The 24,181-nt window shown below is 38.3% G+C and overlaps 1 protein-coding gene across 2 annotated transcripts in view; it reads right to left on the bottom strand.

Moving 5' to 3' along the window:
- GLRA3 (glycine receptor alpha 3) overlaps window positions 1–24,181 on the bottom strand; it is a gene marked incomplete at both ends in the record, with an annotated part of 167,588 nt that overhangs the window by 107,940 nt on the left and 35,467 nt on the right. For both annotated transcript variants that reach the window (XM_079707061.1, XM_079707060.1), the window contains one exon: window positions 3,008–3,075. In XM_079707061.1, the coding sequence (XP_079563187.1) occupies window positions 3,008–3,075 (68 nt within the window). The remainder of the gene's footprint in view (window positions 1–3,007; window positions 3,076–24,181) is intronic.

Here is a 24,181-nt window from a genome sequence, read left to right as displayed (position 1 = left end):
ATGAGTTTAACAGCTAAAAAGAAATTTAAGCTTAAGCTACTGGGGAAAAAATGCACATAAATATTAAGAAAAACAAAGTTAGTGCAAGAAGAAGATGCAAAATATGTTAAAGATTCAAATTAACTTAATTTTCAAAAAATGACTGAAGTAGAATATCTACTGGAGTTACTTTCTCAAGAATCAAATAATTACCTCAAATGGGACTAAAGCTTATTTTAAAATGGGGAGAGATACAATAGGTTAGAAACTAGACCAGTAGAGGGAGCATAATATAGTTGGTCAACGAAGACACTGAGCATGGTTAAGATCTCTGTTCAGCAAAGACATAAAGATTGGGAGAATTATTCACTTTTATTTTAGATATGAATTCTCAGATGCAAAGATATCCATTAATGATTGCAAGTAATTTGAAATTCCATCCTCTCAATTTAATACATTGCTTCAGTTGAATTCAGTTATTTGTATTGTAAGAACAAAATTAAGTATATTCGTAAAAAAATGTGAATGTTAGAAAAATAAATGAAAGATTTTGTAAAAATAAATTAACTTAATACTATGGCAAGTAAAACAATGGGGTAAAGTTTAGTTGCAGAGCTGTGATGGTGGAAACTATGAATAAAATACATCAGAGTAATCAAGTGGTAGCAAAATATTTTGATTCTTAAGATTAAAAAAATAATAATCTAATTTTCTCTATGCCTATGTAGATGGACACCATATTGCAGCTATCCTATCTGATACCAGTAAAATTTTTTACAAATATTGGATCTGATTATGTGAACAGAAATAATGTCACATGTTTATGAGTTTGGAAGGTTAAAAAGAAAGATATCAAGGTGGACTTAGTTAATTTTATAATACTTTACCTCTGGGGTGTTTGATTAATGTTCATTGATGCTGCTTGTGACTCTGAAGAAGCAAGTGATAGATGCTAAAAATGATTTCAAAAGGATACATTATGATGGAAGATGAAGGAATGGAAAGGATTTCTATGCTGGAGAAGGGAAATAAAACTGAGTGAGGTCCCTGGGAGGGTGTATTTGAAATATTCTGCAAGCTTTTGGCATAATATTATTCTGCAAAGGAAGTCTGTCTAAAATTATTAAAGGTAAGAAATTTAGCAGGTGTAGTCGTCATCCTATGGAGTGTGTGTTATAAGCACTTAGTGGTAGTCTGATGAACTATGTCATAAAAAGCAGCAACCTTCAGGAACATGACAATCTTTGAGGTTTTAATGAGGAAATCCGACCATGTCTTCTCTTTTTTCCAAATCCCTTCCTCTACTCCACAAAGACAAGTCAGGCTAGAAACCTTTCCAACTATTGCTGTTGAAACTGTTTCACGGAAGTGATCTTGCAAAAGAGAAAGTATAAGCATATGTCCAGGTTTTCAGGATGATACAGTGTTGTATAGTAGCAATTAAAATGAAATTGTCAGGGCTAGAAATATAATTTGGGAGGTCTAGGTAGAAAAAAATCCAGTAGAGATTCCTTTTTCTATAAATATGATTTGAATTGGGTCTGTATAAATACAGGGGATAAATCAGGACCAGAATAAATAAATAAAAGTCATATGAGCATCCTAAAAAAACAAGAATCAGGACCAGATATTCAACCAGAATCCAGAATATGTCAACTTCTGAAACAGGATTATAGTGACTTCAGGGTCAAAATTGCACCAGAGCCACACTGTGCTTACGCTAGCAAGTCATGTCATTTTCTCTGTGTTTACACACAGGTACACACATTAGTGTTAATTTATATACTGCAGTGAAGATAATTCTATATAATGCCCCCAAAATGAGTTCAGTTCTTCTCCACTGAGGCTTTTATTGTAATTATAGTATATTGAGTTTGAATAGAACCACAGAGATGCTGCTAAATGACTAAATATTGCATACATGGGGAAAAGAGCATTTAAAAAAAGTGGTGCCTGAATAAAGTCTCTTCCTGTTGAGAAAGATCCTCTACACACACACACACACACACACACACACAAATCTACACAGCCTCCCACATAATAATTTACATATTGGATTTTTCCTTAGAAAATTCGTTATCAAGTCATTCTGATATATGTAAAATAAGAATAATTTTCTTACTTAATAATGGCTTTAGAAGCTCATAAATCTTTAAGCTTTTCATATCCTATTTTAGGTAAAATCAACTTTGAAAATTAATGCACATTATACTTGCTAAATTTAGGAATGGAGTATAATTCTAGGTAATTTAAGAACCACAATACATAGTTTCAAGTTTTTTAAAAATGTTCCTAAAAATAATAAAAAATAAAATTAATTAATTAAAAGTTCCAGCTAGACAATCTTACAGATATTCAGTGGTTCATGTGTCTATTTTATTTTAGCTAAAATGTACAATGAAAACTATAAGGCAAAGAAAATATACAACATGTTCTTTAGAGAAAGTTATAAAATTTGAAACAGAATACATTTGGTTTGGAAATGATAATATTTTAGCTTTAATAACTTGATTATGTAAAATGTTCTCAATTACACAGTGATGAAGTCTCAGTTCAGTGAGTTTAGTTAAATTAAAGCATATACCACAATTTGCAAAATATTTATGATATTTGATCAAATATATTCATTTAGAAAGGTAATCAGAATACTTAAAATAACATTATAAACACATTTATAAGTATACAAAATAATTAAATGTGGCATTATTTACTCCTATGTTTATGTCTGCTTATTAAAGAACATTGACAATAAATAAATAATTCATAAGGTAAAGTTTTAGTTTTAATTTGAGATCTAATATTTAGTTACTGAAATGAGAAAAATCAATCTTGTTTTCACTTACCATCTCTAAATGAAACATTGCCTGCAGTTGATTGTAATTTAATTATACTATTAAGTTTATCTTTTAAAATCTCACTATATGAATTTTGGCTTTCAATTACATAATACCAGCAGAAAAATTGCCATGAACATGATTACAAATTACCCCAGTGTGAAATTCATTACGAAGTCAACATGCCTACTTACCATGGTTGTCTCGGCGATCGAACCAAAGCTGTTTATGAATATGTTGCATGTGACATTAACTGGAGAGCCTGAAAAAGAGATTAAAACAGAAAGGCTGTTTAGATACTGATCTAAAATATTTTCAAGTAGCTCCATGCCTCTAATTTGTAGTTAGAAAAAAAAAAAGAATTCAAAGCATTTCATTATCTGGCTACAAAGCTTTGTCATTAGACTTGATAGCTATACAAGTAAAAAACACTGAAATATTGTGTGGTAGGGGTTAAAATAACTCAGTTAATCTCTGCCTAAGCTAGTCAGATAAAATCACACGCAAAAGATGATATCTAAGCCTAATTTATTTTGTTTGTTTTTACATGAACATAATTGAGTCACTTAATTTTACAAGGTTTGCTACAAAGAAAGACAGCAGCCCCTTCCCCTATACCCCCACTTAATCCCTCCCTAGAGATGATCACTTCAACTCACTTAAACAACTCTTCAGGGGCTTCCCTGTGGGCTTCCCTGGTGGCGCAGTGGTTGAGAGTCCGCCTAAGGATGCAGGGGACACGGGTTTGTGCCCCGGTCCGCGAAGATCCCACATGCTGTGGAGCGGCTGGGCCCGTGAGCCATGGCCGCTGAGCCTGCGCGTCCGGAGCCTGTGCTCCGCAACGGGAGAGGCTGCAACAGTGAGAGGCCCTCGTACCACAAAAAAAAAAAAAAAAAAAAAAAAAAAAAAAAACCTCTTTGGGTGTTTACCTCGATTTCTCTGAAAAATAAGTTTATTTTACTCCTTTAGATGTTTTCATTTTAGACATATGTTCTGACGGCCACAGCAGAAGGTAAGGATTTCGCTTTCTTTGACAACTTATTCCCACCCCTGCTACCTTACACCTTTTTTCTGTCCTCCCATTACCCAAATACAGCTACACTGTCACTGTTGTTAGATCACTATTCACTTTCTACTTTATTATGACAAGGTAAATGTTACCTCCAACTAACCATATAATATACTATGATCACTCTTTCCTGCAGAACATGTTCCTGAGGTCGATGATTGTTTTATATATTTCACAGTTTCCTCCATAGGTATCATTAACTTATGCACAAGTTCTGAAATGTCTAAACTGTTGCCGAATCAGACTCATCAGATACTCTATTAACTTTCTCTTCCATCAGGCTTACTCCATTCTAGATTTGTTGTCCTGGAGCATAGCCATCATCTTATGCTTTCCCATAGTCCTCCTACTGGAGATGCTCATCCTTCTCCTTTGTGGGACCTCTTTTCATGGTCCCCATTCCTTCTTCTTTCTTGGCCCATTTCTTCATTTTAGTGGAACATGTCCTTCAGTAATTTTTTGAGAAATGGTGCATAAGGATGTGAAGCTTTTCAGAACTTGCTTGTTTACAAAAGTTCTTTTTTATGCCCTCACACTTAATTAACACCTAGATTTGGTACGACATTTTAGGCTGGAAATTGTTTTTTCTTCTGAATTTTAAAGACATTTCTTCATTAGCTTCTATTTTCTAGTATTGCTGTTGAAAGGTCCAAAGCCATTCTGATTCTTGATCCTTTGTCAAGATAAAAGGGATGTTCTCTTTGTACCAATATTTTTATTCTTTATAAAAACGGCTTCATTTGTTAAAATAGCTTATCACTCAAGGTTTTTTTTTTTTTTTTTTTTTTTTTTTGCGGTAGGCAGGCCTCTCACCGTTGTGGCCTCTCCCATTGCGGAGCACAGGCTCCGGACGCGCAGGCTCAGCGGCCATGGCTCACGGGCCCAGCCGCTCCACGGCATGTGGGATCTTCCCAGACCGGGGCACGAACCCGTGTCCTCTGCATCAGCAGGCGGACTCACAACCACTGCGCCACCAGGGAAGCCCCTCAAGGTTTTAATTTACATTTACTTAGTTACTGGTGCTCAAGTTTCATCTTTGTTTTTCTACTCATTTTCCGATAGCATTTATCTTGCCAGAATGAGGTACAAAAAAATTATTTAAAAATAAAGTCTATCCATAGGCCTATGAATTCTATGTACATGGAAATCATCTGGTGATCTTTAAAAAAGATTGATACATGATTCTTAACTTCTAATTTAGTTGGTATGACATGCAACCAAGGCACTGGTATTTTTATTTTTTTATTTTTTTTATTTTTTTTAAATTTATTTTTTTATTAGTTTCTGCTTTATAACAAAGTGAATCAGTCATACATATACATCTGTTCCCACATCCCTTCCCTCATGCATCTCCCTTCCTCCCACCCTCCCCATCCCACCCCTCCAGGCAGTCACAAAGCACCCAGCTGATCTCCCTGTGCTCTGCGGCTGCTTCCCACTATCTATCTACCTTACGTTTGGTAGTGTATATATGTCCATGCCTCTCTTTCGCTTTGTCACAGCTTACCCTTCCCCCTCCCCATATCCTCAAGTCCATTCTCAAGTAGGTCTGTGTCTTTATTTCTGTCTTACCACTATGTTCTTCATGACATTTTTTTTTCTTAAATTCCATATATATGTGTCAGCATACAGTATTTGTCTTTCTCTTTCTGACTTACTTCACTCTGTATGACAGACTCTAGGTCCATCCACCTCATTACAAATAGCTCAATTTCATTTCTTTTTATGGCTGAGTAATATTCCATTGTATATATGTGCCACATCTTCTTTACCCATTCATCCGATGATGGATGCTTAGGTTGTTTCCATCTCCGGGCTATTGTAAATAGGGCTGCTATGAACATTTTGGTACATGTCTCTTTTTGAATTATGGTTTTCTCAGGGTATATGCCCAGTAGTGGGATTGCTGGGTCATATGGTAGTTCTATTTTTAGTTTTTTAAGGAACCTCCATACCATTCCCCATAGTGGCTGTACCAATTCACATTCCAACCAGCAGTGCAAGAGGGTTCCCTTTTTTCCACACCCTCTCCAGCATTTGTTGTTTCTAGATTTTTTGATGATGGCCATTCTGACTGGTGTGAGATGATATCTCATTGTAGTTTTGATTTGCATTTCTCTAATGAGTAAAGATGTTGAGCATCCTTTCATGTGTTTGTTGGCAGTCTGTATATCTTCTGTGGAGAAATGTCTATGTAGGTCTTCTGCCCATTTTTGGATTGGGTTGTTTGTTTTTTTGTTATTGAGCTGCATGAGCTGCTTATAAATTTTGGAGATTAATCCTTTGTCAGTTGCTTCATTTGCAAATATTTTCTCCCATTCTGAGGGTTGTCTTTTGGTCTTGTTTATGGTTTCCTTTGCTGTGCAAAAGCTTTTAAGTTTCATTAGGTCCCATGTGTTTATTTTTGTCTTTATTTCCATTTCTCTAGGAGGTGGGTCAAAAAGGATCTTGCTGTGATTTATGTCATAGAGTGCTCTGCCTATGTTTTCCTCTAAGAGTTTCATAGTGTCTGGCCTTACATTTAGGTCTTTAATCCATTTTGAGCTTATTTTTGTGTATGGTGTTAGGGAGTGATCTAATCTCATACTTTTACATGTCCCTGTACAGTTTTCCCAGCACCACTTATTGAAGAGACTGTCCTTTCTCCACTGTACATTCCTGCCTCCTTTATCAAAGGTAAGGTGACCATATGTCCATGGGTTTATCTCTGGGCTTTCTATCCTGTTCCATTGATCTATCTTTCTGTTTTTGTGCCAGTACCATACTGTCTTGATTACTGTAGCTTTGTAGTATAGTCTGAAGTTAGGGAGCCTGATTCCTCAAGCCCCATTTTTCGTTCTCAAGATTGCTTTGGCTATTCGGGGTCTTTTGTGTTTCCATACAAATTGTGAAATTTTTTGTTCTAGTTATGTGAAAAATGCCAGTGGTAGTTTGATAGGGATTGCATTGAATCTGTAGATTGCTTTGGGTAGTAGAGTCATTTTCACAATGTTGATTCTTCCAATCCAAGAACATGGTACATCTCTCCATCTATTTGTATCATCTTTAATTTCTTTCATCAGTGTCTTATAATTTTCTGCATACAGGTCTTTTGTCTCCTTAGGTAGGTTTATTCCTAGATATTTTATTCTTTTTGTTGCAAAGGTAAATGAGAGTGTTTCCTTGATTTCACTTTCAGATTTTTCATCATTAGTATATAGGAATGCCAGAGATTTCTGTGCATTAATTTTGTATCCTGCAACTTTACCAAATTCATTGATTAGCTCTAGTAGTTTTCTGGTATCATCTTTAGGATTCTCTATGTTTAGTATCATGTCATCTGCAAACAGTGACAGCTTTACTTCTTCTTTTCCGATTTGGATTCCTTTTATTTCCTTTTCTTCTCTGATTGCTGTGGCTAAAACTTCCAAAACTATGTTGAATAAGAGTGGTGAGAGTGGGCAACCTTGTCTTGTTCCTGATCTTAGTGGAAATGGTTTCAGTTTTTCACCATTGAGGACGATGCTGGCTGTGGGTTTGTCATATATGGCCTTTATTATGTTGAGGAAAGTTCCCTCTATGCCTACTTTCTGCAGGGTTTTTATCATAAATGGGTGTTGAATTTTGTCGAGGTTTCTCTGCATCTATTGAGATGATCATATGGTTTTTCTCCTTCAATTTGTTAATATGGTGTATCACGTCGATTGATTTGCGTATATTGAAGAATCCTTGCATTCCTGGAATAAACCCCACTTGATCATGGTGTATGATCCTTTTAATGTGCTGTTGGATTCTGTTTGCTAGTATTTTGTTGAGGATTTTTGCATCTATGTTCATCAGTGATATTGGCCTGTAGTTTTCTTTCTTTGTGACATCCTTGTCTGGTTTTGGTATCAAGGTGATGGTGGCCTCGTACAATGAGTTTGGGAGTGTTCCTCCCTCTGCTATATTTTGGAAGAGTTTGAGAAGGATAGGTGTTAGCTCTTCTCTAAATACTTGATAGAATTCATCTGTGAAGCCATCTGGTCCTGGGCTTTTGTTTGTTGGAAGATTTTTTATCACAGTTTCAATTTCAGTGCTTGTGATTGGTCTGTTCATATTTTCTATTTCTTCCTGATTCAGTCTTGGCAGGTTGTGCATTTCTAAGAATTTGTCCATTTCTTACAGGTTGTCCATTTTATTGGCATAGAGTTGCTTATAGTAATCTCTCATGATCTTTTGTATTTCTGCAGTGTCAGTTGTTACTTCTCCTTTTTCATTTCTAATTCTATTGAGTCTTCTCCCTTTTTTTCTTGATGAGTCTGGCTAATGGTTTATCAATTTTGTTTATCTTCTCAAAGAACCAGCTTTTAGTTTTATTGATCTTTGCTATCGTTTCCTTCATTTCTTTTTCATTTATTTCTGATCTGATTTTTATGATTTCTTTCCTTCTGCTAACTTTGGGATGTTTTTGTTCTTCTTTCTCTAATTGCTTTAGGTGCAAGGTTAGGTTGTTTATTCGAGATGTTTCCTGTTTCTTAAGGTGGGATTGTATTGCTATAAACTTCCCTCTTAGAACTGCTTTTGCTGCATCCCATAGGTTTTGGGTCATTGTGTCTCCATTGTCATTTGTTTCTAGGTATTTTTTGATTTCCTCTTTGATTTCTCCAGTGATCACTTCGTTATTAAGTAGTGTATTGTTTAGCCTCCATGTGTTTGTATTTTTTACAGCTCTTTTCCTGTAATTGATATCTAGTCTCATAGCATTGTGGTCAGAAAAGATACTTGATACGAGTTCAATTTTCTTAAATTTACCAAGGCTTGATTTGTGACCCAAGATATGATCTAACCTGGAAAATGTTCCAAGAGCACTTGAGAAAAATGTGTATTCTGTTGTTTTTGGATGGAATGTCCTATAAATATCAATTAAGTCCATCTTGTTTAATGTATCATTTAAAGCTTGTGTTTCCTCATTTATTTTCATTTTGGATGATCTGTCCATTGGTGAAAGTGGGGTGTTAAAGTCCCCTACTATGATTGTGTTACTGTCGATTTCTCCTTTTATGGCTGTTAGTATTTGCCTTATGTATTGAGGTGCTCCTACGTTTGGTGCATAAATATTTACAATTGTTATATCTTCTTCTTGGATCGATCCCTTGATCATTATGTAGTGTCCTTCTTTGTCTCTTCTAGTAGTCTTTATTTTAAAGTCTAGTTTGTCTGATATGAGAATTGCTACTCCAGCTTTCTTTTGATTTCCATTTGCATGGAATATCTTTTTCCATCCCCTTACTTTCAGTCTGTATGTGTCTCTAGGTCTGAAGTGGGTCTCTTGTAGACAGCATATATATGGGTCTTGTTTTTGTATCCATTCAGCCAATCTGTGTCTTTTGGTGGGAGCATTTAGTCCATTTACATTTAAGGTAATTATCGATATGTTTGTTCCTATTCCCATTTTCTTAATTGTTTTGGGTTCGTTATTGTAGGTCTTTTCCTTCTGTTGTGTTTCTTGCCTAGAGAAGTTCCTTTATCATTTGTTGTAAAGCTGGTTTGGTGGTGCTGAACTCTCTCAGCTTTTGCTTGTCTGTAAACGTTTTAATTTCTCCATCAAATCTGAATGAGATCCTTGCTGGGTAGAGTAATCTTGGTTGCAGGTTTTTCTCCTTCATCACTTTAATTATGTCCTGCCACTCCCTTCTGGCTTGTAGAGTTTCTGCTGAGAGATCAGCTGTTGTCCTGATGGGGATTCCCTTGTGTGTTATTTGTTGTTTTTGCCTTGCTGCTTTTAATAGGATTTCTTTGTGTTTAATTTTTGACAGTTTGATTAATATGTGTCTTGGCGTATTTCTCCTTGGATTTATCCTGTATAGGACTCTCTGTGCTTCCTGGACTTGACTAACTATTTCCTTTCCCATATTAGGGAAGTTTTCAACTATAATCTCTTCAAATATTTTCTCAGTCCGTTTCTTTTTCTCTTCTTCTTCTGGAACCCCTATAATTCGAATGTTGGTGCGTTTAATGTTGTCCCAGAGGTCTCTGAGACTGTCCTCTGTTCTTTTCATTCTTTTTTCTTTATTTTGCTCTGCAGCAGTTATTTCCACTATTTTATCTTCCACCTCACTTATCCGTTCTTCTGCCTCAGTTATTCTGCTATTGATCCCATCTAGAGTATTTTTTATTTCATTTATTGTATTTTTAATCGATGCTTGATTCATCTTTAGTTCTTCTAGGTCCTTGTTAACTGTTTCTTGCATTTTGTCTATTCTATTTCCAAGATTTTGGTTCTGGGAAATAGAATCTTGGATCATCTTTACCATCATTATTCTGAATTCTTTTTCAGGTAGACTGCCTATTACCTCTTCATTTGTTAGGTCTGGTGGGTTTTTATCTTGCTCCTTCTCCTGCTGTGTGTTTTTCTGTCTTCTCATTTTGCTTATGTTACTGTGTTTGGGGTCTCCTTTTGGCAGGCTGCAGGTTCGTAGTTCCCGTTGTTTTTGGTGTCTGTCCCCAGTGGCTAAGGTTGGTTTAGTGGGTTGTGTAGGCTTCCTGGTGGTGGGGACTAGTGCCTGTGTTCTGGTGGATGAGGCTGGATCTTGTCTTTCTGGTGGGCAGGTCCACGTCTGGTGGTGTGTTTTGGGGTGTCTGTGGACTTTTTATGATTTTAGGCCACCTCTCTGCTAATGGGTGGCGTTGTGTTCCTGTCTTGCTAGTTGTTTGGCATAGGGTGTCCAGCACTGTAGCTTGCTGGTCGTTGAGTGAAGCTGGGTGCTGGTGTTGAGATGGAGATCTCTGGAAGATTTTCGCCGTTCGATATTATGTGGAGCTGGGAGGTCTCTTGTGGACCAGTGTCCTGAAGTTGGCTCTCCCACCTCAGAGGCACAGCACTGACTCCTGGCTCCTCAATTTGGGATGATTTGTTGTCTATTCATGTATTCCACAGATGCAGAGTACATCAAGTTGATTGTGGAGCTTTAATCCGCTGCTTCTGAGGCTGCTGGGAGAGGTTTCCCTTTCTCTTCTTTGTTCTCACAGCTCCTGGGTCTCAGCTTTGGATTTGGCCCCGCCTCTGCGTGTAGGTCGCCGGAGGGCGTCTGTTCTTCGCTCAGACAGGACAGGGTTAAAGGAGCAGCCTCTTTGGGGACTCTGGCTCACTCAGGCCGGGCGGGAGGGAGGGGCACGGAGTGCGGGGCGAGCCTGCAGTGGCAGAGGTCGGCATGACGTTGCACTAGCCCGAGGTGCGCCGTGCGTTCTCCCAGGGAAGCCGCCCCTGGATCCCGGGACCCCGGCAGTGGCGGGCTGAACAGGCTCCCGGAAGGGCGGTGTGGACAGTGACTTGCGCTCGCACACAGGCTTCTTGGCGGCGGCAGCAGCAGCCCCAGCGTCCCACGCCCCTCTCTGGGCTCCGCGCTTTCAGCCGCGACTCGCGCCCGTCTGTGGAGCCCCTTTAAGCAGCGCTCTTAATCCCCTCTCCTCACGCACCAGGAAACCAAGAGGGAAGAAAAAGTCTCTTGCCTCTTCGGCAGCTCCAGAGTTTTCCCAGACTCCCTCCCGGCTAGCTGTGGCACATTAGCCCCCTTCAGGCTGAGTTCTCGCCGCCAGCCCCAGTCCTCTCCCTGCGCTCTGACCGAAGCCCGAGCCTCAGCTTCCAGCGCCGCCCGCCCCGGCAGGCGAGCAGACAAGCCTCTCGGGCTGGTGAGTGCTGCTCGGCACCGCTCCTCTGTGCGGGAATCTCTCCGCTTTGCCCTACCCAGGTATGTGGGGAGTTTCTTGCCTTTGGGGAGGTCTGGGGTCTTCTGCCAGCGTTCAGTATGTGTTCTGTAGGAGTTGTTCCACGTGTAGCTGTATTTCTGGTGTATCCATGGGGAGGAAGGTGATCTCCGCGTCTTACTCTTCCGCCATCTTACCCGGAAGTCGGCACTGGTATTTTTAAAAGCTCCCTACATAATTCAGATGTGCAACATAAGAAATTCCAGAGTAGGAAACAGCTGTGGCCATTAGACCACAGGACTAAAGTGAATTGGGGTTTTATTAGAGATGGAGAAAATGAGAGACGGGAGTCAGGACTTAGAATGTTAAAAATGCAAAGCTATTCATTTTAATAAGGGAGTTGACTATTATAAATTTGGTCAACCTGCTAACAAAACATGGTGGCTGTTATGTACTTAGAAGGAGCCCAAATTCTACTGTGTCGAGATGCCTAGAACATAACATTCAAACAGATATAGAGGCTATATTGTTTGAAATATAAAGGATGGACATTTAAGAAAACCTCATAAAAGTTCTGAATCCTGGAGGTGCTATAATTAGTTATTACTAGCAGAAAGGGTTTCTTTTTTAACTTTAAAAACTTTTTTTCAAAATGTTATTTCTAAATATTAACAATTTTTTTAAAATGTGTAGGATGATAGAAATGTCTTGTCACTATGTAAGAGAAGAGAAAGCACAGGTATTGTACTCCACGATTATTTTATCCCACCATAAGAGAAGTATGAAATCACAATTAACTGTTAGAAGATACATATATATATGTGTGTGTGTGTATATATATATATACATATATATATATATATATATATATATATTTTTTTTTTTTTTACTTAATATAAGTCTAAGGTGGTGAATTCTAAAATATATACACAGCCTGACTGGAATCTTGAAAAACTAAAAGCCAATCTTTGATATTCTCTAGGCTATTCTCTTTCTTCTTGAGAACTCTAAAATTCTGCTATTTTTTTTTTTTTTTGCTGTGAACAGCAACATGAATCTGGGGAATATCTTTTCCCTCAAGATAAATTCTGTCATGCTTTATTGACTCAAATCCATTGGAGGAGGGAAAACGCAAACGTTTTAGTATTGGGTTAATTCATCTTCCAGTAAAATGAAGCTAGAGGTACATCCATGTTGGGGAAACACGGCCCTGTAAGCAGCTGCTGCTACAGAACTGCCTGTGATCTCTTTGGCTGAAATTGGAATAAATAAAAGTGGGGGGATGAATTTCTTATTTTAATTCAGCAAGGGGCAGAGTTTTTATTTTTTAGTCTCATCTTCTAAATTTAATCATTATGCATAGAATTACAGATAATATTGGTGAAAAATAGGATGAAGGTGAAAATTCAGCATAGGCTTCAGTGACCTGAAGTTAGTAATGTCTGTTCTGATGCATTTCAGGGTCCCTTGGGAGCAGGTGCTGTACAGCACATCCTAATGGTTCCAGAAAGGTTCTGAAAGGGAACAGTATGAAGTACTGTGCTAGGAGGAGGACTCCTCTGATGCATTTGTTTTCTCCCTAAAATGACATGTTTCCGTAGAAGAGCAATGGTCCCAGGAGAGGGGGCTACTTTAGGCTTTCACTAGCAGCTGGGAACATGATGCCTCACACTGTATGAACCAGACTCCAGCGCTTGCTTCTCCAATGCCTCCCATCAGGTGCAGAAAACTCTTGCTAAGGGCAGAAAGTCAGCCTGCCCTAATCTTTACTGTCTAAGCCATCAGTTACCAGATGTGTTCCTCGCCTGGTTATTAGGACATACAAAAGTGCTATTTAGTTTCCATTTTACTACTTATTTGTATGTATTCTCTTCTTCAGCATAGTGAAAGGTGAATGGATTCAGGCACCAAAGCACTCACTTGAAAGATATATATATAAGATATATACTCACATGAGATGTGTGTGTGTATATATATATATATAAAATACATATACATATATAGAATTTATTTTATTTTAAAGAAATTTAAAATATATTAAGGTATGAAGCAATTTGGAAATAAAGTCTACTGTTTTTAAAGATAGTCTTGGGCTAGATCATAGAATTTCTTCAATGTAATACCAAGGTATTTGGAATTTACTTTATGAACATGAAGGAGTCTTTACAGATTCTTGTTCATGAGAGTGTAGTAAACCAACACAACATGGTGAATGGTTGAATGGATATCAAAAGCTTAAACATAGAGAAAGCAGGAATTTATTTTAACAGTTTAGATGGGAAATACAATGGCCCTGACCAAGGACAGTCACAGTGGAGATAGAGTACAAGGAATGAAGTGGATACAGTTTATAAGGCAGTATATTCTACACTTTAAGATTCTGATCCGTGTCAGATCAGGGGAGCAGTCTTGGAGTAGTCTTTCTACCCTCACTATTAATATATATTATATATTCAAAAATTTTGTAGGGAATGAAGCTCAGAGAGGATTGTAAACCTTCTATTGCCATTACAGAGAGCACCTGTTTAGCAGTCACTGGTCAATCTGGTACTTCTCTGTGCCAAAGCAAAAAACTGTTATATCCATCTAATATACTGCTATGTTTAGCAACAGAGCAAATAACGGCTATAGCATCCATATGGCAAATTGTGCTTTAAAATTGTTCACTGCCTTAGCCATCGTTGGCCTGAAAAGCAAATGACAGTAGTTGCAGATGTTTTCAGCAGCATGTCTTCTTCTAGATGCCTCTTAAAGAAACAGAACATGGTTTTTAAGCTCAGAGATGGACAAAGGTATAATGGCAAAGTACAATGCAAAGCCTTGGCAGTTACATTATTGTTATTCATGTTGGGGAAAAATTGTTCACCAGGCAAATCTAGAGCAAATAAACAAAGAGACAAAAAATAACACAAGTGTTCATGAAAATGACTCTAAAAAACTTTTACTGTAATGTTGCTTTAAAGCCACACCCTTTCGAAAGACGTAAGAATGCAATCAAAACATTAAATTTCAAAAAAATCTGTTTAGTGGTTTGTTTTTATTTTAGATAAATATATATATTTATGTAGTCAGGTGATGAGGAAAGATATTATTTTTATTTTTTAATTGACAAAAGCATATTTGATTGCTGTGAATCCATATTTTAGATTATTTTTTAGATACTTGAAAAAAGGTTTGAAAATTATGGCATAAAAATAGGATCCAATTTATTCTTCCCTTTCCCTTCCCTTTCCTTCTTGAAAATGCAGCCGAAAGCCATTCTCTCAGGCAGTACAAGATAGGCTTCTGTGCTGGGCATGGCTGTGGGGAGTGTGGACAACTCCAGCAGGGTGAGAAGGACATCAGCGGGGAAGGATTTCACAGCATGGGGTGTTGGAGCCTGAGTGGGGCAGCCTTGCATGGGGAGTGAGAGTCTGAACAGGACCCTGAGGAATCTGTGCAGGAGAGGGAGTGGCAGCAGACAAGGGAGATTCATTACATATTGATCAAATATGTAATTATATTAAGGATAATGGGAGCCTTAATGTCAAATGAGGGAGTTAAAATATGGAGACTCAGAAACTAGAATAAACCTATGGTAGTAGAGCTACCAGGGAGAACTCATGGTTTTCAGCAGATAGAGAATTAAATACATAGATGTAAATGAATATATATATATGTGTGTGTGTGTATATACACATGTGTGTATGTGTATGTATACTTATGCTCATACATGTATGTATATAGATACATTCTGGCAGACACCAACTTAGCCAGTTAATCAAAGTGAACATCATCAGTCATGGTAAAAATTAACATCGTCCACAATCTAATAAGATCCAATTAGAACACAGTATCACTGCTGTGATATTCCTATCAAGATGCATTACCTAAATTGAATCACGAGGAAACATGAAACTAATGCAAATCGAGGAACATTCTGTTAAATAAAGGACTAATAATGTCTCTTTAAATGCCAAGATCATGACAGTCATAGGAAGAATAAGGCTCTGTTTGGACTGAAGGAGACAATGAGAAATGACCTGCAAGACACAAGACATGATTCTAAACCGGATTCTTTTGCTATGAAGCCATTATTTAGATAATTGATAAAATTTGAATGGGAGCCTGCAAATTAAATGGTAGCAATATATCCATGTGAATTTGCCTGTTTCAATGATTAGACTGTGGTTATCTAAGAGAATGTTCTTTTTGGCATGATACACCCAAGAATTGGGGCATCAGGTCAACAACTAACTTTCAAGTGGTTTGGGGAAAAAAATAGTTTGTGCTATACTTGCAAATTTGTTTTAAAGTAAAAAAAGAGAAATAAGTACTACAGAGAGAATATATTAGAAAATAATCAGGGGCGGAGTCAAGATGGTAGACTAGGAGGACATGGAATTCTCGTCTCCACACAACTAGGGCACCTACCAGGCACCAGTGGGGGACCATGGACACCTAAGGGGACGGGAGGAACCCCCAGTGACCAGGTAGGACGTGGAGTGTGGGGGGAGTGAGGGGAGGAGAAGTGGAGGCGGGACAGGACTGGCGCCCCTGAGGGGAGGCTGGGGAGGGGAAGGGATCCCACACCCGAAGGGGGAAATTGGGGGACGAGTGGGAGGGCAGAGTATCAAAAGGGAGCGTGGCCAGGTTTCCCCTGCCCACTTGGGCCCCCAGGAACCTGCTGAGATGCCAGGCATGATCCTCTGCCCACCTAGGCCCCCTCCAGCTGCGTGGGTCCTGAGGGAGTGGGAGGGAAGGGGGAGCAAAAGTAAAGGCTGGACCTATGGGAACAGCCCTTCTGAGGGGCGGCTGGGGGAGGGGAGGAGTTCCTACACCCAGCAGGACCCACCCACGGTTAGGGGTCCAGCAGCGATGGGGGAGACCCTGGGGGTGATGGGGGAGGGGCACAGAGGAACAGAACAGAACGGAACGTGGCCAATGCCTTCCCTGTCCACTTAGCTCCCAGGCCTAATCCTCTGCCCTCGGAGCCTCCCTCCTGCCACGCAGAGCTGAAGCCCTACCCCTACACCCCCACCCAGGGCCCCACCTCTACACTCAGAGACCCCCTCTGAGACGCCCTCCAACGCACTGGGCCTAAACCCCACCCACACACCCTCACCCAGGGCCCTACCTCCAAACTCCAGAACTCCACACTCCAGAGGCCCTCCTTCCAACGCGCTGCCTCTTCCCTTCCACGCAGGTCCTAAGCAGAGGCCCTGCCTCACGCTCAAACGTCACACACACAGATACACACACACACACACACACCCCGCCTAGGTCCTGCCCCACCCTAAACCCCACCACTGCCCAAGTTCCACCCCCTACCTAAACTCCACACCCATAGGCAAGGCTTTTTTTTTCTTTTTTCCTCTTTTACATTGGGGCTCTGTTTTACCTTGTTGATTCATTCTTATTGATTCATTTATATTTTCCCTAATAAATCTTTTATTTTTCTAATTTTATTTTATTCTTTATACTCTATTCTGTCCTTTTGGCTTGTTCCACATGAACCCCCATTTTTTTTCTCTTGTGGTTTTATTGTACGTTGTTGCAGTTGTTTCAATTATGTTTCTAGTTTTCCTAATATATTTTTGATCTTTCTAATTTTATTTTGTTTTTTATTCTTTGATATTATACTGCTCATTTTTTTCTTTCTTTTGTGTGTGTGTGTGTGTGTGTACCACACCATGCAGCTTGTGGGATCTTGGTTGCTCGGCTGGAGGTCAGGCCCAAGCTCCTGTTGTGGGAGCTCTGAGTCCAAACGACTGGACTAACAGAGAACCTCAGACACCAGGGAATATTAATCAGAGTGAGGCCTCCTGGAGGGCCTAATCTCAGCACCAAGACCCACCTTTATCCAACTGCCTGCAAACTCCAGTGCTGGATGCCTGGGGCCAAACAACCAGTAACACAGGAATACAGCACCACCCATCAAAAAAAAAAAAAAAAAATGAAATGACAAAAAAATGTTACAGACGAAAGAGCAAGGCAAAAACCTACAAGACCAAATAAATGAAGACAAAATAGGCAACCTACCTGAAAAAGAATTCAGAGTAATGATAGTAAAGATAACCCAAAATCTCAGAAACAGAATAGAGAAAATACAAGAAATGTTTAAGAAGGATCTAGAAGAAGTAAAGTGCAAACAAACAGTGATGAACAACACAATAACTGAAGTTAAAAATACTCTATAAGGAATCAATAGCAGAATAACTGAGGCAGAAGAACAGATAAGTGAGCTGGAAGATAAAGTGGTGGAAATAACTGCCAGGGAGCAGAATAAAGAAAAAAGAATGAAAAGAATTGAGGACAGTCTCAGAGAACTCTGGAACAATATTAAATGCACCAATATTCGAATTATAGGGGTCCCAGAAGAAGAAGAGAAAAAGAAAGGTACTGAGAAAATATCTGAAGAGATCATAGTTGAAAACCTCCCTAACATGGGAAAGGAAATAGTCAATCGAGTCCAGGAAGCACAGAACTCCCATACAGGATAAATCCAAGAAGAAACATCCCAAGACATATATTAATCAAACTATCAAAAATTAAATAGAAAGAACAAATATTAAAAGCAGCAAGGGAAAAGCAACAAATAACATACAAGGGAATCCTCATGAGGTTAACAGCTGATCTTTCAGCAGAAACTCTGCAAGCCAGAAGGGAGTGGCAGGACAGTTTTAAAGTGATAAAAGGGAAAAGGCTACAACCAAGATTATTTGCCCAGCAAGAATCTCATTCATATTTGACGGAGAAATTAAAACCTTTACAGACAAGCAAAAGTTAAGAGGATTCAGAATCACCAAACCAGCTTTACAACAAATGCTAAAGGAACTTCTCTAGGCAGGAAACAAGAAAAGGAAAAGACCTACAATAACAAACCCCAAACAATTAAGAAAATGGTAATAGGAACATACATATTGATAATTACCTTAAATGTAAATGGGTTATGCTCCGACCAAAAGACGTAGACTGGCTGAATGGATACAAACACAAAACTGGTACATATGCTGTCTACAAGAGACCCACTTCAGCCTTAAGGACACATACAGACTGAAAGTGACGGGATGGAAAAAGATATTCCATGCAAATGGAAATCAAAAGAAAGCTGGAGTATCAATTCTTATATCAGACAAAAGAGACTTTAAAATAAAGACTATTACAAGAGACAAAGAAGGTCACTGCAGAATGATCAAGGGATCAATCCAAGAAGAAGATATAACAATTGTAAATATTTATGCACTCAACATAGGAGCACTTCAATACATACAGCAAATGCTAACAGCCATAAAAGGGGAAATCGACAGTGACACAATCACAGTAGGGGACTTTAAAACCCCACTTTCACCAATGGACAAATCATCCAAAATGAAAATAAATAAGGAAACACAAGCTTTAAATGACACATTAAACAAGATGGACTTAATTGATGTTTATAGGACATTCCATCCGAAAACAACAGAATACAATTTCTTCTCAAGTGCACATGAAATATTCTCCAGGACAGACTATATCTTGGGTCACAAATCAAGCCTTGTTAAATTTAAGAAAACTGAAATTGTATCAAGTATCTTTTCTGACCACAACGCTATGAGACTAGATAACAATTACAGGGAAAAAACTGTAAAAAATAGAAACACATGGAGGCTAAACAATATACTCTTAAATAACCAAGCGATCACTGAAGAAATCAAAGAGGAAATTAAAAAATACCTAGAAACAAATGACAATGAATACATGACGACCCAAAACCTATAGGATGCAGCAAAAGCAGTTCTAAGAGCAAAGCTTGTAGCAATAAAATCCTACCTCAAGAAACAAGAAACATCTCAAATAAACAACCTAACTTTACACCTAAAGCAATTAGAGAAAGAAGAACAAAAAAACCCCAAAGCTAGCAGATGGAAAGAAATTATAAAGTTCAGGTCAGAAATAAATGAAAAATGAAGGAAACAATAGCAAAGATCAAAAAAACTAAAAGCTGGTTCTTGAGAAGATAAACAAAATTGATAAACCCTTAGCCAGACTCATCCAGAAAAAAAGGGAGAAGACTCAAATCAACAGATTTAGAAATGAAAAAGGAGAAGTAACAGCTGACACTGCAGAAATACAAAGGATCATGAGAGAATACTACAAGCAACTATATGCCAATAGAATGGACAACCTGGAAGAAATGGACAAATTCATAGAAAAGCACAAACTTCTGAGACTGAACCAAGATGAAATACAAAATATACACAGACCAATCGCAAGCACTAAAATTGAAACTGTGATTAAAAATCTTCCAACAAACAAAAGCCCAGCACCAGATGGCTTCACTGGTGAATTCTATCAAACATTTAGAGAAGAGCTAACACTTATCTTTCTCAAACTCTTCCAAAATATAACAGAGGGAAGAACACTCCTAAACTCATTCTACGAGGCCACCATCACCCTGATATCAAAACCTGACAAAGATGTCACAAGGAGGGGCTTTCCTGGTGGCGCAGTGGTTGAGAGTCCGCCTGCCGATGCAGGGGACACGGGTTCGTGCCCTGGTCTGGGAAGACCCCACATGCCGCAGAGCGGCTAGGCCCGTGAGCCATGGCTGCTGAGCCTGCGCATCCAGAGCCTGTGCTCCACAATGGGAGAGGCCACAACAGTGAGAGGCCCGCGTACCGGGAAAAAAAAAAAAAAAAAAAAAAAAAAAGATGTCACAAGGGAAGAAAACAAGGCCAATATCACTGATGAACAGAGATGCAAAAATACTCAACAAAATACTAGAAAATAGAATCCAACAGCACATAAAAAGGATCATACACCATGATCAAGTGGGTTTATCCCAGTAATGCAAGGATCCTTCAATATACACAAATCAATCATGTGATACACCATATTAACCAATAGAAGGAAAAAAACCATAATGATCATCTCAATAGATGCAGAAAAATCTTTTGACAAAATTCAACATCCATTATAAAAAATCTCCAGAAAGTAGGCACAGAGGGAACCTACCTCAACATAATAAAGGTCATATATGACAAACCCACAGCCAACATCATTCTCAATGGTGAAAAACTGAAACCATCTCCTCTGAGATCAGGAACAAGACAAGGTTGCCCACTCTCACCACTATTATTCAACATAGTTTTGGAATTTTTAGCCACAGCAATCAGAGAAGAAAAAGAAATAAAAGGAATCCAAATCAGAAAAGAAGTAAAGCTGTCACTGTTTGCAGATGACATGATACTATACATAGAGAATCCTAAAGATGATACCAGAAAACTACTAGAGCTAATCAATGAATTTGGTAAAGTAGCAGGATACAAAATTAATGCACAGAAAATTCTTGCATTCCTATACACTAATGATGAAAAATCTGAAAGACAAATTAAGGAAACACTCTCATTTACCATTGCAACAAAAAGTATGAAATACTCAGGAATAAACCTACCTAAGGAGACAGAAAACCTGCATGCAGAAAACTATAAGACACTGATGAAAGAAATTAACAATGATAGAAACAGATGAAAAGATATACCATGTTCTTGGATTGGAAGAATCAAAATTGTGAATATGACTATACTACCTAAAGCAATGTACAGATTCAGTGTAATCCATATCAAACTACCAATGGCATTTTTCACAGAACTGGAACAAAAAATTTTACAATTTGTTGGAAACACAAAAGACCCCAAATAGCCAAAGCAATCTTGAGAAAGAAAAACGGAGCTGGAGGAATTAGGCTCCCAGACTTCAGACTATACTACAAAGCTACAGTATTCAAGACAGTATGGTACTGGCACAAAAACAGACATACAGATCAATGGAACAGGATAGAAAGCCCAGAGATAAACCCACACACATATGGTCACCTTATCTCTGATAAAGGAGGCAAGAGTATACAATGGAGAAAATACAGCCTCTTCAATAATTGGTGGGAAAAACTGGACAGCTATAGGTAAAACAATGAAATTAGAACACTTCCTAACACCATACACAAAAATAAACTCAAAATGGCTTAAAGACCTAAATGTAAGGCCAGACACTATAAAACTCTTAGAGGAAAACATAGGCAGAACACTCTATGACATAAATCACAGAAAGATCTTTTTTGACCCACCTCCTAGACAAATGGAAATAAATGGAAATAAAAACAAAAATAAACACATGGGACCTAAAAGCTTTTGCACAGCAAAGGAAACCATAAACAAGACGAAAAGACAACCCTCAGATTGGGAGAAAATATTTGCCAATGTAGCAATTGACAAAGGATTCATCTCCAAAATTTACATGCAACACATGCAGGTCAATATCAAAAAAACAAACAACCCAATCCAAAAATGGGCAGAAGACCTAAATAGACATTTCTCCAAAGAAGATATACAGATGGCCAACAAACACATGAAAGGATGGTCAACATCACTAATCATTAGAGTAATGTAAATCAAAAGTACAATGAGGTACCACCTCACACCGTTCTGAAGAAAAGGGAACCCTCTTGCACTGTTGGTGGGAATGTAAATTGATACAGCCACTATGGAGAACAGTATGGAGGTTCCTTAAAAAACTACAAATAGAACTACCATATGACCCAGCAATCCCACTAATGGGCATATACCCTGAGAAAACCATAATTCAAAAAGAGTCATATACCACAATGTTCACTGCAGAACTATTTTCAGTAGCCAGGACATGGAAGCAGCCTAAGTGTCCATCGACAAAGGAATGGATAAAGGAGATGTGGCACATATATACAATGGAATATTATTCAGCCATCAAAAGAAACAAAACTGAGTTATTTGTAGTGAAGTGGATGGACTTAGAGTCTGTCATACAGAGTGAAGTAAGTCAGAAAGAGAAAAACAAATGCCGTATGCTAACACACATATATGGAATGTAAAAAAAAAAAAAAGGTTCTAATGAACCTAGGGGCAGGACAGGAATAAAGATGCAGACATAGAGAATGGACTTGAAAACACAGGGAGGGGGAAGGGTAAGCTGGGACGAAGTGAGAGAGTGGCATGGACATATATACACTACCAAATGTAAAACAGATAGCTAGCGGGAAGCAGCTGCATAGCACAGGGAGATCAGCTCAGTGCTTTGTGACCACCTAGAGGGATGGGATAGGCTGGGGGGGAGGGAGACGCAAGAGGGAGGGGATATAGGGTTATATGTACGCATACAGCTGATTCACTTTGTTATACAGCAGAAACTAAGACAACATTGTAAAGCAATTATACTCCAGTAAAGATGTTTAAAAAAAAAAGAAAAAAATAATCAAACAAAATCTAAAAATATAGGGTGCAGAATTTAAATCTGTGAACATTTCAGGTGTTCATCTACAGTTTTAGAAAGCTTTATTTTTTTTTGAAGTTTTCAACTTTATTTTATTTTTTAACATCTTTATTGGAGTATAATTGCTTTACAATGGTGTGTTAGTTTCTGCTTTATAACAAAGTGAATCAGTTATACATATACATATGTCCCCATATCTCTTCCCTCTTGCATCTCCCTCCCTCCCACCCACCCTCCCTCTCCTACCCCTCTAGGTGGTCACAGAGCACGGAGCTGAGCTCCCTGTGCTATGCGGCTGCTTCCCACTAGCTATCTATTTTATGTTTGGTAGTGTATGTATGTCCATGCCACTCTCTCACTTTGTCCCAGCTTACCCTTCCCCCTCCCCGTATCCTCCAGTCCATTCCCTAGTAGGTCTGCATCTTTATTCCCATCTTGCCCCTAGGTTCTTCATGACCTTTTTTTTTTTTAGATTCCATATATATGTGTTAGCATATGGTATTTGATTTTCTCTTTCTGACTTACTTCACTCTGTATGACAGACTCTAGGTCCATCCACCTCACTACAAATAACTCAATTTCGAGAAAGCCTTATTTTTGAAGAGATTTTTCTTGTTAAAATGACCTTGTATTACATAAAAATGAAAATAGAAAATACAGTTTTTTCAAAAAATAACTGTGAATTTTATTCAAGAAGCATAGTGTCTGGATGGATAGGAATAATTAAAATGGATAAAGAAGAGTCTAACAGTTTCCCTGAAAAAAAAATATGGGCAGAAATGAGTAATAGGTACACATTCCATTCTGGGGATAGAATGAGTTATAGCAGAAGAGACTGTATGAAAATTGCATTTGTGATGTGGGAGAAAAGGATTAATATAGAGAAATATTACAGATGAAAAGACAGAAATCACAGAGACATAGTGAAGGCGAACAATGTTATTTCTAGATAAAGAGAATGGTCATTGGAGACAGAATGAAAAAACCTAACGAAAATTCAATAAATATATAGGAGGAATACACAAACAGGCGATTGCTGACAGACTACTTTCTGCCTGAATCCAAATTAGTTTTAAGGTTATCAAAGACCAACTGAGGGCCTAAACAATAGAGTCAAAGGAAAGAAACAAAATCTAGAAAAAGCTGGTAGATAGTCTAGTGAAATAATATTTTATTGTCTATGGATGTACTTTTATTTTCTATTCAATTGCTTTTTTTCTGTTAAACTGGTTTCCAGTTTCCAATGATTCCTGGAAACTTCTTTTTCAGGATGGAGGATCAAGCATAGTTTTCTTCTCTCCGAATGCATAAAAATGATATTATTGAATAAAAATGAGACTAGATATATCACACCAAAGAGAACGAGAGGAAA

Source organism: Hyperoodon ampullatus (assembly GCF_949752795.1).
Source record: "Hyperoodon ampullatus genome assembly, chromosome: 6".
Lineage (NCBI taxonomy): Eukaryota > Metazoa > Chordata > Mammalia > Artiodactyla > Ziphiidae > Hyperoodon > Hyperoodon ampullatus.
The sequence above is the reverse complement of the archived record's forward strand: the minus strand, read 5'-3'. Positions and strand labels throughout refer to the sequence as shown.